General features: G+C 37.0%; 1 protein-coding gene across 1 annotated transcript in view; it reads right to left on the minus strand.

The window, feature by feature from the left end:
• Nucleotides 1-6,122: 6,122 nt before the first annotated feature.
• Nucleotides 6,123-12,765, minus strand: part of LOC150081019 (sodium- and chloride-dependent glycine transporter 1-like) — a 50,733-nt gene continuing 44,090 nt past the window's right edge. Inside the window, exons 12-15 of the mRNA XM_090380892.1 lie at nucleotides 11,656-11,755; nucleotides 11,449-11,549; nucleotides 6,994-7,149; nucleotides 6,123-6,320 (exon numbers count right to left, since the gene is read on the minus strand). Of these exons, the coding sequence (XP_090237018.1) occupies nucleotides 6,123-6,320; nucleotides 6,994-7,149; nucleotides 11,449-11,549; nucleotides 11,656-11,755 (555 nt within the window). The remainder of the gene's footprint in view (nucleotides 6,321-6,993; nucleotides 7,150-11,448; nucleotides 11,550-11,655; nucleotides 11,756-12,765) is intronic.

Raw genomic sequence — 12,765 nt, forward strand, 5'->3', positions numbered from 1 at the left:
TGTGGACACCACGTCTCTGATATCTCAACAATATCCGCCTTTGATGTTTTGAACAATACCTCAAATTCATCAAATTTATTTACCAAACTCCTAGCATTGGTGTACACGCAAGTATACATGCGTGTACCCCAATGACTCCCAGCAGTCTCTGAAATATCCTGCATCTTGTTTTCCAGGCTTCTGCTCATTCCAATAGAAGCAGTGTAAGAATTACTTTCACCTCTGTCAGTGGCTACTGTTAATCTATTAGTCCGTGTATCCCCCAAGCTAGCAGTTTTCCGACACACCTAACACTGCCTGGATAGCATCAGCAAAAATTCTTGCACCCTTTCTATTTAAGTGTATCCCATCCCTGTAGAAGCAATCTCTCCTGTTAACAAGTACAGTCCAGGCTGAAAAAAATTCTACCCCTTGAGCCTTGCACAATCCCTCCCAGAGCCGATTTGATCGACAAGGCTCTCATCATTTACTCCCTCCTATCGTGTGCATGCTCACTTATTTCTTGGTGTGTGATTTCAACTTCGTATGATTAAACATCATCCAGAGAAAAAATGTGTTACCTTACGTTTTGGAAACCCGTCTTACTTTAGTTCTATCATCAGTTATGGTATTGAAGTTTGGTCAGCTGCTCCTATGTCTAGTGTGAAGACGCTCTGGAGTCTAGAATTCTGGGTCCTAAAGTGGGCCAATAATTGCGCTCACCTACCCTATACAACGTCAAAATCACAAACCTGCAGAAATCTCAGAAGCACCCCAGCCCAGTACTTGGCATATGCGAGGAAGCTCACAATGGGACTTAATCTGTACTCCGCTGTTCTCGACTTCATCAACATCTGGAAAATTGTAGGCTGGAAAATGCCTACGATTTTCTAAAATGTATTCCATATATTTGCTACCTACCTACCTTTTGTATGTAAAGTGTCCAGTTAACTGTTAGATTCCTCTGGTTACTTGTAGCGGGAATCGTGTTCTTCTACATTTCTATGAATCTACATTTCTATGAATAAAGAATTTTATTATTATTATTACTCAAGCGTTTAGGGCATAAGCCTCAAGCTATGAAGGAGTCTAGACTATGTATAAATATAGTGCAAATGCATCAAAAATACATAGCTATATCTGAATAAATCAGAATATTGGTAAAACGGCATCGTTTTAAGTTATATCTCATATTGTGAATACCTTCACAACGAGTTGCCATGATATTGCACTACTTCGAATAAGTAATGCTTCACCTAAGGAGAAGACTAATGTTACTTATTCTCAGATGGATACCACCACCCAGACGGCACCGTTTCAGAGCTATTTATGTATGTATGTGAATATCTACTCGAATATCCACTTGTCCCTATTAGACTTAGAAAAGCAAAAAGTAGAGGGAAAGTTATAGTAGGAGTGGAAGAGGAAAAGAAACGGTGTAGAAGAATGAAAGGGACAATAACTCCTTCAACTCACACCACTCAAAAACTCATAAACTCCTCGAATAGGCAACGCTTCCCCAGTGGAGAAGGCTGTTGTTACCTATTCTTGGAAACTCCGGACATCATCAAGCTCCCCCTAGCGGCACCGTTTCAGGGCTATTTGGCCCTTCTTCGGTGGGTGGGTAGGTACCCGAGTGATGCAACGATGGCAAAACAGTTATGAAGTATAACTCCACAATATGAGAGATGCCTGATGGTGTATCATGTATTTAGACTCAAGCGTTTAGGGCATAAGCCTCAAGCTATGAAGGAGTCTAGACTATGTATAAATATAGTGCAAATGCATCAAAAATACATAGCTATATCTGAATAAATCAGAATATTGGTAAAACGGCATCGTTTTAAGTTATATCTCATATTGTGAATACCTTCACAACGAGTTGCCATGATATTGCACTACTTCGAATAAGTAACGCTTCACCTAAGGAGAAGACTAATGTTACTTATTCTCAGATGGATACCACCACCCAGACGGCACCGTTTCAGAGCTATTTGGCTCTTCTTCGGTGGGTGGGTAGGTACCCGAGTGATGCAATTATATTGCACTTATTCGAAGTAGTGCAATATCATGGCAACTCGTTGTGAAGGTATTCACAATATGAGATATAACTTAAAACGATGCCGTTTTACCAATATTCTGATTTATTCAGATATAGCTATGTATTTTTGATGCATTTGCACTATATTTATACATAGTTTATTATTATTATTATATTAGTGGTGATTTCCTTGTTAGTTGAAAAATCCTCAATGCTTCACCACTTTATATATTAACGCTGTGGATAACGCCATGGGTGCTACGCGCTTCCATTTGGAATCTAGAATTTCAAGCTATAGGACGACAGTTATCTCTCCCTCAAAGCCACACTTCTGAACTGATTTTTGGGGAAATGAAGTTTAATGATTGGTCTGTTTTGGATGAGCCGAAAAGTTGGATCAGCAGAAGGAGGTATTGACAAAATTTCTTATATGAATGCATTGACTACGAAATGAAGCCATATTTCAAACTGGCTGTAATTATAATTATGAAGTGGTAGTGTCGACGAGAAATCAGTGTTGCAATTCAAGCCAAATGTGGACTCTGAGATACTCTTTTAATAAAAATCAACTTTATTTAGAACTGCAGATACTTTTGGCATGGTGGACAAAAATTCAGTGTTGTTGTATGAAAATTTACTCGTGTACACATTTGAAAATGAGAATCCAGCAGAGGATGCTGTACAGTGTAAACCTTACTTACCTGTGAAAATCAGGCAACGTTCACAGCAGGCTCTAATGTTGTTTATGAGAGTTCAAGAAGAATCCTGGCGGTGCTGAAGTCTGTTCTCCTGGAGAGAAGGTCTTAATTCGAGTGTCGCAAAATGTGAAGAGCGCATGAATTGAGAATTTCGCCGATTCGTTAAAAGTGGGCGCAATCAGGGACATTTAGACGGAGGCAGGAGGGTCAGCTTTCCTTGGCTCGAACCTTGAGTAAAGTACCTGGACCACTCCGTAAGCTATAGAAAACAGGAACTGAAGGGGAAAGATGTGCCCGGTGATGGTGTTTGTCTTGGTAGGGAGGGGGAAAATCGTGCTGACTCACTTTCCCTTGGAGAAACTATGCAAAAAAGCTTCTCACTAGAACTATAGTTAGTCATGTGGAGAAAGGCAGATTGTTCTTTTCCCTCCAATATACGCTGAGTAGACGCAAATCATGAGATACCTGCCTAGTAACGGGTAGGCCCACCTTTCGCCAGGATAAGAGTAGTAACACGGTGAGACATTGACTCCACTAGTTCACGAAAGCGTTCCATGAGTATTTCCATCCGGCTTTCTGCCACCTCTGTCCACACCATAATTCCGTCGCAGTCCTGGATGGAGGATTTAAACCTCGAACGGACCTTTCCACAGCATCCCAAAGATGCTTCACAGGGTTCATGATCGGTGAACGGGAAGGCTATTCCATGGTAATAAAATCTGCGGAATGCTCTTCGAACCATGTCCTAGTCACCACGGTTCTGTGGAGAGGCGCATTGTCCTGTGGGTGCACGATGACCATGAACGGATGCAGATGGTCTGCAAGGATGGACACGTAACCTAGACTGTTCGGAGATGCGTCTAGACGTACCAGAGGACCCAACATGTGGCAGTTGAACACGCCCCAGACCATTATCGACCGTCCACCTGCCTGAACAGTATCTTGTTGAAATTACGGGTGCATAGTTTCGTGCGGTTTCGGCCATACTCACCCTCCCGTTAGCTCGAAATAACTGGAAACAGGAATCATCGGACCAGGCGAGCCGTCCCCAATCATCCAAGGTACAGTGCCGATGTTCTTTCGCCTATTTGAGGCGTAGAGTCCTGTGTCGTGGTGTTAGCAATGGGACTCTGCTGAGTCGGCAGCTCCCATAACCTATTTTGCCCGTTCTGTTGGATTTGTCTAGTATTAGTATTAGCAATGGCCACATAGTGCAATGAAGCCTATGGCTTACGCTGCACCAGCCAAAAAAGTAAATAAATAAAAATAAATAAATAAAAAATAAAATAACAATAATAAAAAAAATTTAAAATAATTAATAAGAGAAAATGAAATAGATAACCTATGCGTTTCCTCCTCCCATAGGTAATTATCCAGCTGACCTTTGAATTTCCCCAAACTATCAGCCTCTACCACCCATGTATCTATTTTTACAAATGCTCTCCAATTTTTTCAGGCATTTTATATTAAAATTTCGTCTTTTCCATCTAATTTTTCCAGTGAACTTGTGATACTTATCCTTATCCTATACGAGTCTCGTTTTGTAATTTGTGTTACATTGTAATGTCAGCTGATGAAGGAACCCGATGTAGTTTGTATATTTGTAAATAGTTTAGTATTTTGTAAATATTTTAAATATTTGTATAGTTTGTAAATATTTTAGTCCTGCTCTTTCGAATGCAACAATATTCCTTGTGCATTATGGAACCCGAAGCAAAAGGCCTTTTCCTAAGTGACCTATGTAAACGCAGGTAAATAATTACATAGTGATATTTATTCCACCTTGAGAATGCCACGTGGGGGTAGCCAATGAGAGAAGAGGAATGCGGGTCACGTGGTACAAGTAGATGGGGAAATTACGACACTACAAATGCACAGGTAAATAATTACATAGGTCATTTCCTGATTAGATATCGATCAGTGCGTTTTGACAGGTGTTTCCTTTACGCAGAAAAGATTTGACTTGCTCCGTCATACCTCTACATTTTACGTAGAAAAGCGTGCGCTAGTTACTATTAATATTTATTTATTTACAAATTATTTAGCCTATTTACTGCAGTAAACAGCTAATACTCTACTACGTAAGAAAAATTTCTCCATCCCAAAAGAGTTAATAGAACTATCCAAAAGTTTGCATCTCTGGAAATTGTGGTAACACAAGTTAATACTTAGCTTTTACTCATCAACTTTACGCGCAAAATTTGGCAAATTTACACTAGAAGCCTCAGTATTACACCGGACTCAAGATGTGAGCCTTTTAGTCTCAATTCAACTACTTAAATGTAAAACCCTTCGACCCTTCACGCCTATTTTCCGTGAGGGGTCACATTATTACAATATTTATAAAATTCTCAAATATCGGCTGTATACAGTCGATATTTGAGAATTTTATAAATGTTAAGAATTAGTACTCTGGTTATACATTAACAAATGTTGCTTCCACGAAGAACAGTTATTTTATTTTTTGCGGAGGAATGGAAGTAAAATACAATAAGCGACACGCACGTGTACCTGTTAAGCTGTTTTATTGACGCATAACTCGTATCTTGTCACGGATGGGTACTGCAGCCTACGACAAAAACGAGTGGCACTCTTTCTCAGCAAAAAAACAAGATGCAGTTGAAATGAGCTCAGGAACGCCAATAATGGAGGGCTGTAAAATTGTCTGACGAATCGCTGTTTTTGCTGTTTCACGCTGATCAGAGAACCAGAATACGGTAAAAACAGCATGCTTCCTGGACCAATCTTGCGAGGAGTTAATAATACAGACAGGTTGTTTCCATAGTGCACATTTGTAGTCCCTTTTGATACCAGTTTAACAACATTGGATGATTCAGATTATCTGGAAATTGTAGAAAACCTGTGGGATGAGACGGAATGAGCTCTTCGGATGTAAATATGCAACAATTTACATTAAGGCATCAGGTTAACAGATATTAAGTTAACATAATGCCTTTGGTAAACGTCCGACACTTCAAGTCATTGCCATAACGAATCCAGGCTGTTCTGGAGGTGAACTTACTCGCTAGGTTGTACCTAATAGGGTGTACCTAATAAACTGGCCACTCATTATACATATATATTATAGCTCGATGGGTTGGTAAAGAACTTGCGCATATGTCACTTACACACGAGAAGATGCCACTTTGGAATTTTAGAGGTGCTCTCTAGCAATAGCAGAAGCTATTACACGTTCGTGTATTATTGATTAGTATACTTAGTTGGATGATTCCTTTTATGTAACCACTCCTCCACTAGAGTTCTTTTGTAAGCGGTCAAGTTAAAACATTCTCGTTTGTTTTATTGAAGGATGAGGCCACACAGTGAAAATAATGATATGGTTTATTGGGGATATTAAAATGAGTATTTTAATAACACCAACTAAACTTTATATCAGAAATTAATCAAGAGTAAGGATTGGTTGAATTATACGTCATTAGCACCAGTGTGCTGGAATATGGATCCTTGTTGATAATCTCTATGTGGAATGCATTTTCTTCTGCGGCTGATGATACAGGAGATGATTTGGTCTTATATTTTAGTCTTGCTTCTGGTTCACATGGACCCCATTCTTCTAAAGGCGTGATTACGTTTCGGAGATTCTAATAAAGAATAAAAATAATTGATGAAATAACATCTGTCTGTCGTCTGGAAAACTAATAGTAATTTGAAGTTGGCAACATTGAAAACAGTATTAAAATTATCTAGTCATATATACTCGTAGACAAAAGTTAAGGTGTTATCGAGTTTTACGCATACCCTTTGTAACCGAACTGAAATTATGCACATAAGTAACTGAGGAATTGAGCGCATGTGCATATCCTTCTGATAAACTGATATCGGTGGTTATAAATCGCGATCTGAGTGTGCGTCACCCTGTAGAAGAGCACCAATAACATCAAATCATGCTGGAGCCTTTGCTACTGAGTAAACAGTTAATTATATCCCATAAATCCCGCCACCACAAAATTATTTATGAAAGAATGGGTGTGCCCGCGGTGGGCTGATGTCAACCAAAATTTTTCACTGTTTCAAAAGACCATAAACATATTCCGTTAACTAATAACGAAATCTGTATACAGATTCAACAGCTAATTTACTGCCAACTCCAACTAAACAATTTCTAGCAATTTCTTTAAGCATAATTAAAGATAAACGACTTAGAAGTAATTAACAAAGTAATACAATTATACAGTGAACATCTGCAAGTAAATTAGACAAAATATGAGAAATTACAAAATTAATTTATTATCGTAGGTTAAGCTCATTGAGTACCTTTCTGTTCTTGATGATCACGATTCCTGCCCAGATGGGGATTTGTGCAACTGAGGCCATCATCAACAGCCAACCTACAACGTCAGCCCAAAACGGATACGGTTTTCCATTATATTTAATGATTTCGTGAACCGTCAGACTGTAGATGAGAAGGAACTGCAAAAAGAATATCAGTGGTGAATAACTGCTAACACTATATCTCTAAAAAAACTCTTAAAAAATTCTTTAAATGCGATATCCACCTAATAACATAGCCGGATTGGAAAATTGTCTCTCGATCAATCCCGTGGATGTTTCTTTGTGAAAGGAAAAATTACTTGCAGAATGTTATACAACCAAGATATTGATTGAGCAAAAGGAAGTTTGTTTTAATTGACTACTACTATAATTATATTAATAAATTAAAAATCAAGACTACTATTATTTGAGACTATTCTCAAGCGAAATTAATTTAGATTGCAAGCATTTTAAGTAGCTAACAGAAAAGCCTTTCTTTTCTTTTCTTGTTACTAGAAGGGACACGTTCCTTACAACAGCAACAACAAGAAAAGAAATTATGCTTCTAAATTTCAATGTACGCTTCAAGAATAATTTTAAAGGCAGCCTTAAGATTTAGAACGTTTTATTCATTTACATAAATTTAATTAAATTTTAGAATACAAATGTTTTAACTACATTATAAACTGTTCTTATTCTCAGAAAAACAGCTTTAATTCACTCTGTCTACTGTGGATGTTCTGATGAGCAAATAGACAATATGACATTGCGTTTTTTCTGTGATGCAAGCAAGAAATAAGGTAACCGAGTTTGGAATGATTCAGCAGAATGCTAAGTATATCCCATAACACTGAAACATGGCATAATCATCGAATATTGATTAGGTAGTTTCGAAGGTCCCATAAAATACTGTCCCTTAGAGAAAGTGAACTCTGTATTCTTAAGAAAAAGGACGAGATCTGCATTTATGAATACAAAAATTTAGTATCAACAAGACTTCACATTCCTGTTTTTTAGGTGATTCTAACTGAGGGGCATCTAGCATGGGTACTGACAAAACAATGCAAGGAAGCAAGCTTACACATCAGCCAAAAACATACGACAAATACTTTTGATGACATCAATCAGACAGAAAATAGCCAATAAATTTTAAAATAGTAGGCCCATATAGAAAAAAGACAACAGAAAGAATAATCTCTAAAAAGCGCCATTATAACCCAAAACATAAAATTATAATTATCCATTCATTTGCCTGTCCCTTCTAGTAACCAGAACTCATTACGAAATGTTCGTTATTCCCTTGTTCTTTTTCCTTATCAACTACTTTGAGTTTTGTGCTTCCCAAATGGTGTATTATTCTGGGATTATACCCAAATGCAGTACTTTCATTACACTGAATAGTACACCACTTTGGAAGCACAAAATTCAAAGTAGCTGATAAGGAAAAAAGACCAAGTTTTTGAATTTTTTTCACCCGAAATATGGTATATTCATGATTCTGATGAGCCGAATCCAAGTTAGTTATTGCTTAGCACCATAGATTCAGAGAGGAATGCAACTTATGCTTATTAAAATAAACAGCGTAAAAAATATAGTCAATTTTTTTAGTTTGCTTTTTGTTTTGTAATGATCAGTAGATTTTCTGATCAATGTCCAGAAATAGTCTGCCCCAATACTGGGTTTCTGCCTTCCTTGTTAATATTTGTCCATAGTAGCGATATCCTGATGAAAACGTTCACCGTGTTCGTGATGATTGTGTCCAAGTTTATCTTGAAATAAAGTATAAATGAGAGTGGTGAGTAGAGACATTGGAGCCGAAATTTTGGTAGGCTTGTAATAAATCTCCATAAACATTTTATATTGTCTGCTCTGTTTTTGTCCCAAATATGTTCACAGTCTTTCTTGAAGAATTTTCAACCTTTCAGTTACGAAGAATTTAACATTCTTTTAAAATGCTTATCTTTCAGTAACTGTAGTCTGCAGATCGACCTTTGATTTTGGACTCGCTAAAGCATAAGAACTAGTTTTAAATATTGAAAGCCCTCTGCATTCCTGTTTATAGCATTTAGGGAATTCTTCATTAGACCTAACTCTACGTAAAAATATATCTGTTTGATTAACTAGGGGCTCATAGATTGCAGTTTTCTCTCCAGTTTCAAAATTTATGCGAGGAAGCAAAATCTTAGTTTCGTATGGAATGATTTTAGCTCGACAGTCCCACTCATAAAAAGCAACAATATTGACATCTTCGTAGATTTACTGTACTATATTTTTCTTAAGAGAAATTGCATGTTCTTATGGGATTATTTTAAATAGCACGACCGGTTTGTATAGATGAGATGTTTTCACTGTGCAGTAGAACTGCTTTTAGATTTAATTTCAGAGAAATCACGTGAAATCTCAATTCTTCTGGTTTGTTCTCTTCCAGGGGCATTATTAGAATAGTGAAGTGAATAGCAAAACTTGAAGAAAGTTTTCGTTGTTGTTGTTGTTTTCGAAATATAGATATAATTGTGCCTTTTCTTTTTTTGCAACAAATTTCATTCCTTAAGCTAGATACCAAAAGTGCCATAGATTTAAATCGGGCACGAAATCGTTCAATCGCTCAAAAGATGAGGCTTGTTTGGGTTTAAGAATTTTGTATTCTGATTCAGAGCTCTTTTGGATTGTTTCCATTTGGTTATCTGTATTGTTCTCTTCTAATGATGACCAGGTTTTTTGAGGAAGAGGTAATTTGCCAATGTCCAACTGGTCTAATGTCATCGGGATATTCGGTTACTCAATTTTTTCTTTTTCACTTTCCGTCCTTCAACTTGGGTTATGCAAAAAGAGCAATCGAAGCCCAATTGATGGAGCATATATGAGAAGCACATTTCTTGTCCCCATCACCAAAATAAAGTTCGTGTGCTTTTTTTAATAGGGGCATTATGGATGTCTATGATATTTAATTCATAATCACCGCACACGTAAGTCATCAAGCGAATTAACCCAATGACGTACATTCTAAAAGCACTTTCAACTGCAAATGTCACCAAAAACTATAAGAGCACAAGTTTACTAATATGTAAAAAAGTCAATCACTCCAAATGATTGACTTCTCCCGGAGGTTCCCTTTACGTATTCGTCGGACATACAGCGAGCAGATCAATAGTCCAGGAACTGCGGAAAACTGACCATTGCATCGATATCTAGAAACCTCCTCATTCCAGAACTTCTCAATCAGCAATCCAAATAACATGAATAGACAGACCAATTAGAAATACGTGAAAACCAAAATATGAAATATTTTGCGACTGTGAGTTCTAATATTAGTCATATAGTGCAAGAAAACCATACGGTTTTGTTGCATAGAAGAAACGGGCCACACATTTCAAAATCTAGATTAAAGATTACGCTGTGATTAATAGATTTCTATTGGAAAAAAGTTCATTGTTTTCAGTGTTATCAGTATTAAACCTCAATTTATCCATCCTATCCACCATCCTATCCATATTTGTATTATAAGCAAACTTAGCGTGTTATTTATTTCATGCACCGTGGATTTTTTTATTTACTTAAAGACAGTTTGTGAAGTTGATCCAGACTTCATGGATTCTGTTTTAAACAATAACTGGATGCCGTGCTACAGATTCGCCATTCTATCATGTTATCATTGCTCGTTTTCGCTGCTTCAGTTTCTATGTATTCTTGTAATAATTAGCCTTAACTTTTCATATTTGTATTTTGTACTTATTTATTATTTGTATTTACGTACAATATATTCAAGTGATGTGATATCGCAACCGCGAATGCATTACTTACTAATAATCATACATCGATGTAAATTTTAACCTCTAGTTTTTCTCACACAGGTCGTTATACTACATTTATTACTATCTTATATTATTTTTATTTGCACAGGAAATTTACTTTTTACTGTCAGGAGGATGGGCACCTTTTTTGCCAGTATCAATTAATACAGTGACGCAAAATCCTGTGGCCCTCGCAGATACCACAGTGGTTATAAATTTTTATAATCACCATCTTCCCACATTGTGTAAAAGAGACTTGAGGTTGAATTCAATCAGTGAAAAAGAATTTTTATGGGTTTTATTTCACGACATGGCCCAGTTAGTCAGTTTCAGCCGAGGGTTAGAAAAATCCCCTACCTCATGGGATCATAGAAAGAAGTGCAGCGATAATGCAGTAAAGTTATCCTAAGTCAACTTTTCTCTTCAAATTTATCCTTTCTATAATAACAAAGCTATATTTTTAATCATAATGAAAAAGTAAATAAGTTCTGCCCACTCATTTCCAGCTCAACATCAAAAGATCCTACAAAAGATCTATTATCTTCAATCAGTTTCTCAATGCTTATAAATATTCAACGATGGAATCTGCTTTAGACTCAGAAATACTCAACCAACTAACCTAGAAGTATAACAAAACGTCATTTACTAGCAAGAAGCTTATACTTACCAACATTACGCATGGTGATATTATTTGCCAACAAACTCTCCAGTACAGGCCTGGTCTGAAGCCAAGCATTAGCTCCATATCGTCACAGAACCTGTTAACTCCTGAAAATGGAAGGAAAGTTGACTTGAGACCAAAAGCAAAGAATGACAGTCACAAGAGAAATTGATTTACAGTTCGCAATGGTTGCATTCAGGATGCTACACTTACCATATCCCCACATGAGGAATATCAGCTCCGATGTAGCGACAAATAATCCAGCATAACCTCCTCCATAGGCGTCCATCAGATTAAGAACGTACTGTCCTCCCTAAAACATAGCGAGGAAGTGATTTATGAAAGTTCCTCCCACTCTGTACCAGCAGAGCAGTTCTTTCTTCACAACTTGTATGTTGTGAAGGTGACGAGTTCTTAATTATTCACAATTTATCGAAATAGGCAATGAGTACATTTCACTAAAATATTTTATAGAATTACCTTAATCTTATTATTTTTAAATTGTATAATGCTTAAAATTAGTGGAGTAAGTGCTCTTACAATAAAAGTTCATGAGCAGGGCATCTGGGACGCTGATTTTATTTATTGATTTTAAAATAGCAGTAATATAGATCTGATGCGAAACGAATCTCTAAACAGATGTCATGGTGGCTGTTTCGAGATTCGAAAAGTTATAGACAAATAACAGATACATCTCTGCCGATGCTATTTGTATCCAGTGATATTAGCAATTTAAATCGACTCGTGCATAACGGCCTAGTCTGCATCCTGAGACTTTATGAAGAGCCCTCATTGAGTACCACAGTTGATAGAATGGGCGTCCTCCCCACACCGGAGGGAAAAGATGTGAGTTCGATCCTGTCAATGACGTGAGGAATTTTTATGGGCCTTTTTCACAGTGGCCGAGTTAGTCGGTCTCAGGCGAAGACATCATAGTTTCTTTCCCTGGAAACTTGAGTTTTTCATCCATAAAAACAGAAAATCAACCACAGAATACATGGAATTTGCGAAAAAATACTCGGATCAACGTTATCTTAGTCGCTGATGCTCTTAAAACCTTACTATAACAACAGCTCTATGCAGAAAAGTTGTTTTTGATGGAGGAAGGTATCCCCAAGATGAAACTGAAGGCAGAGATTAATATCATTTTTAATTATTTTATTATTTATTTTTGACTCCACATGTTTTTTAGAGTTCCGTTAACATATTCTAAGGTCTAAAGGGAAATCAGCGAGAATTAAATGCGACATCTTGTTTTTGGTTTTTTTTAGGCCTTTGATTTTCGAAAACAAAATGTTTTTTGATTTTTTTAGGCTTTGTGTT

This window comes from Mastigoproctus giganteus, chromosome 9 (genome assembly GCF_048544385.1).
Source record: "Mastigoproctus giganteus isolate SK-2022 chromosome 9, ASM4854438v1, whole genome shotgun sequence".
In the NCBI taxonomy this organism is placed as follows: domain Eukaryota; kingdom Metazoa; phylum Arthropoda; class Arachnida; order Uropygi; family Thelyphonidae; genus Mastigoproctus; species Mastigoproctus giganteus.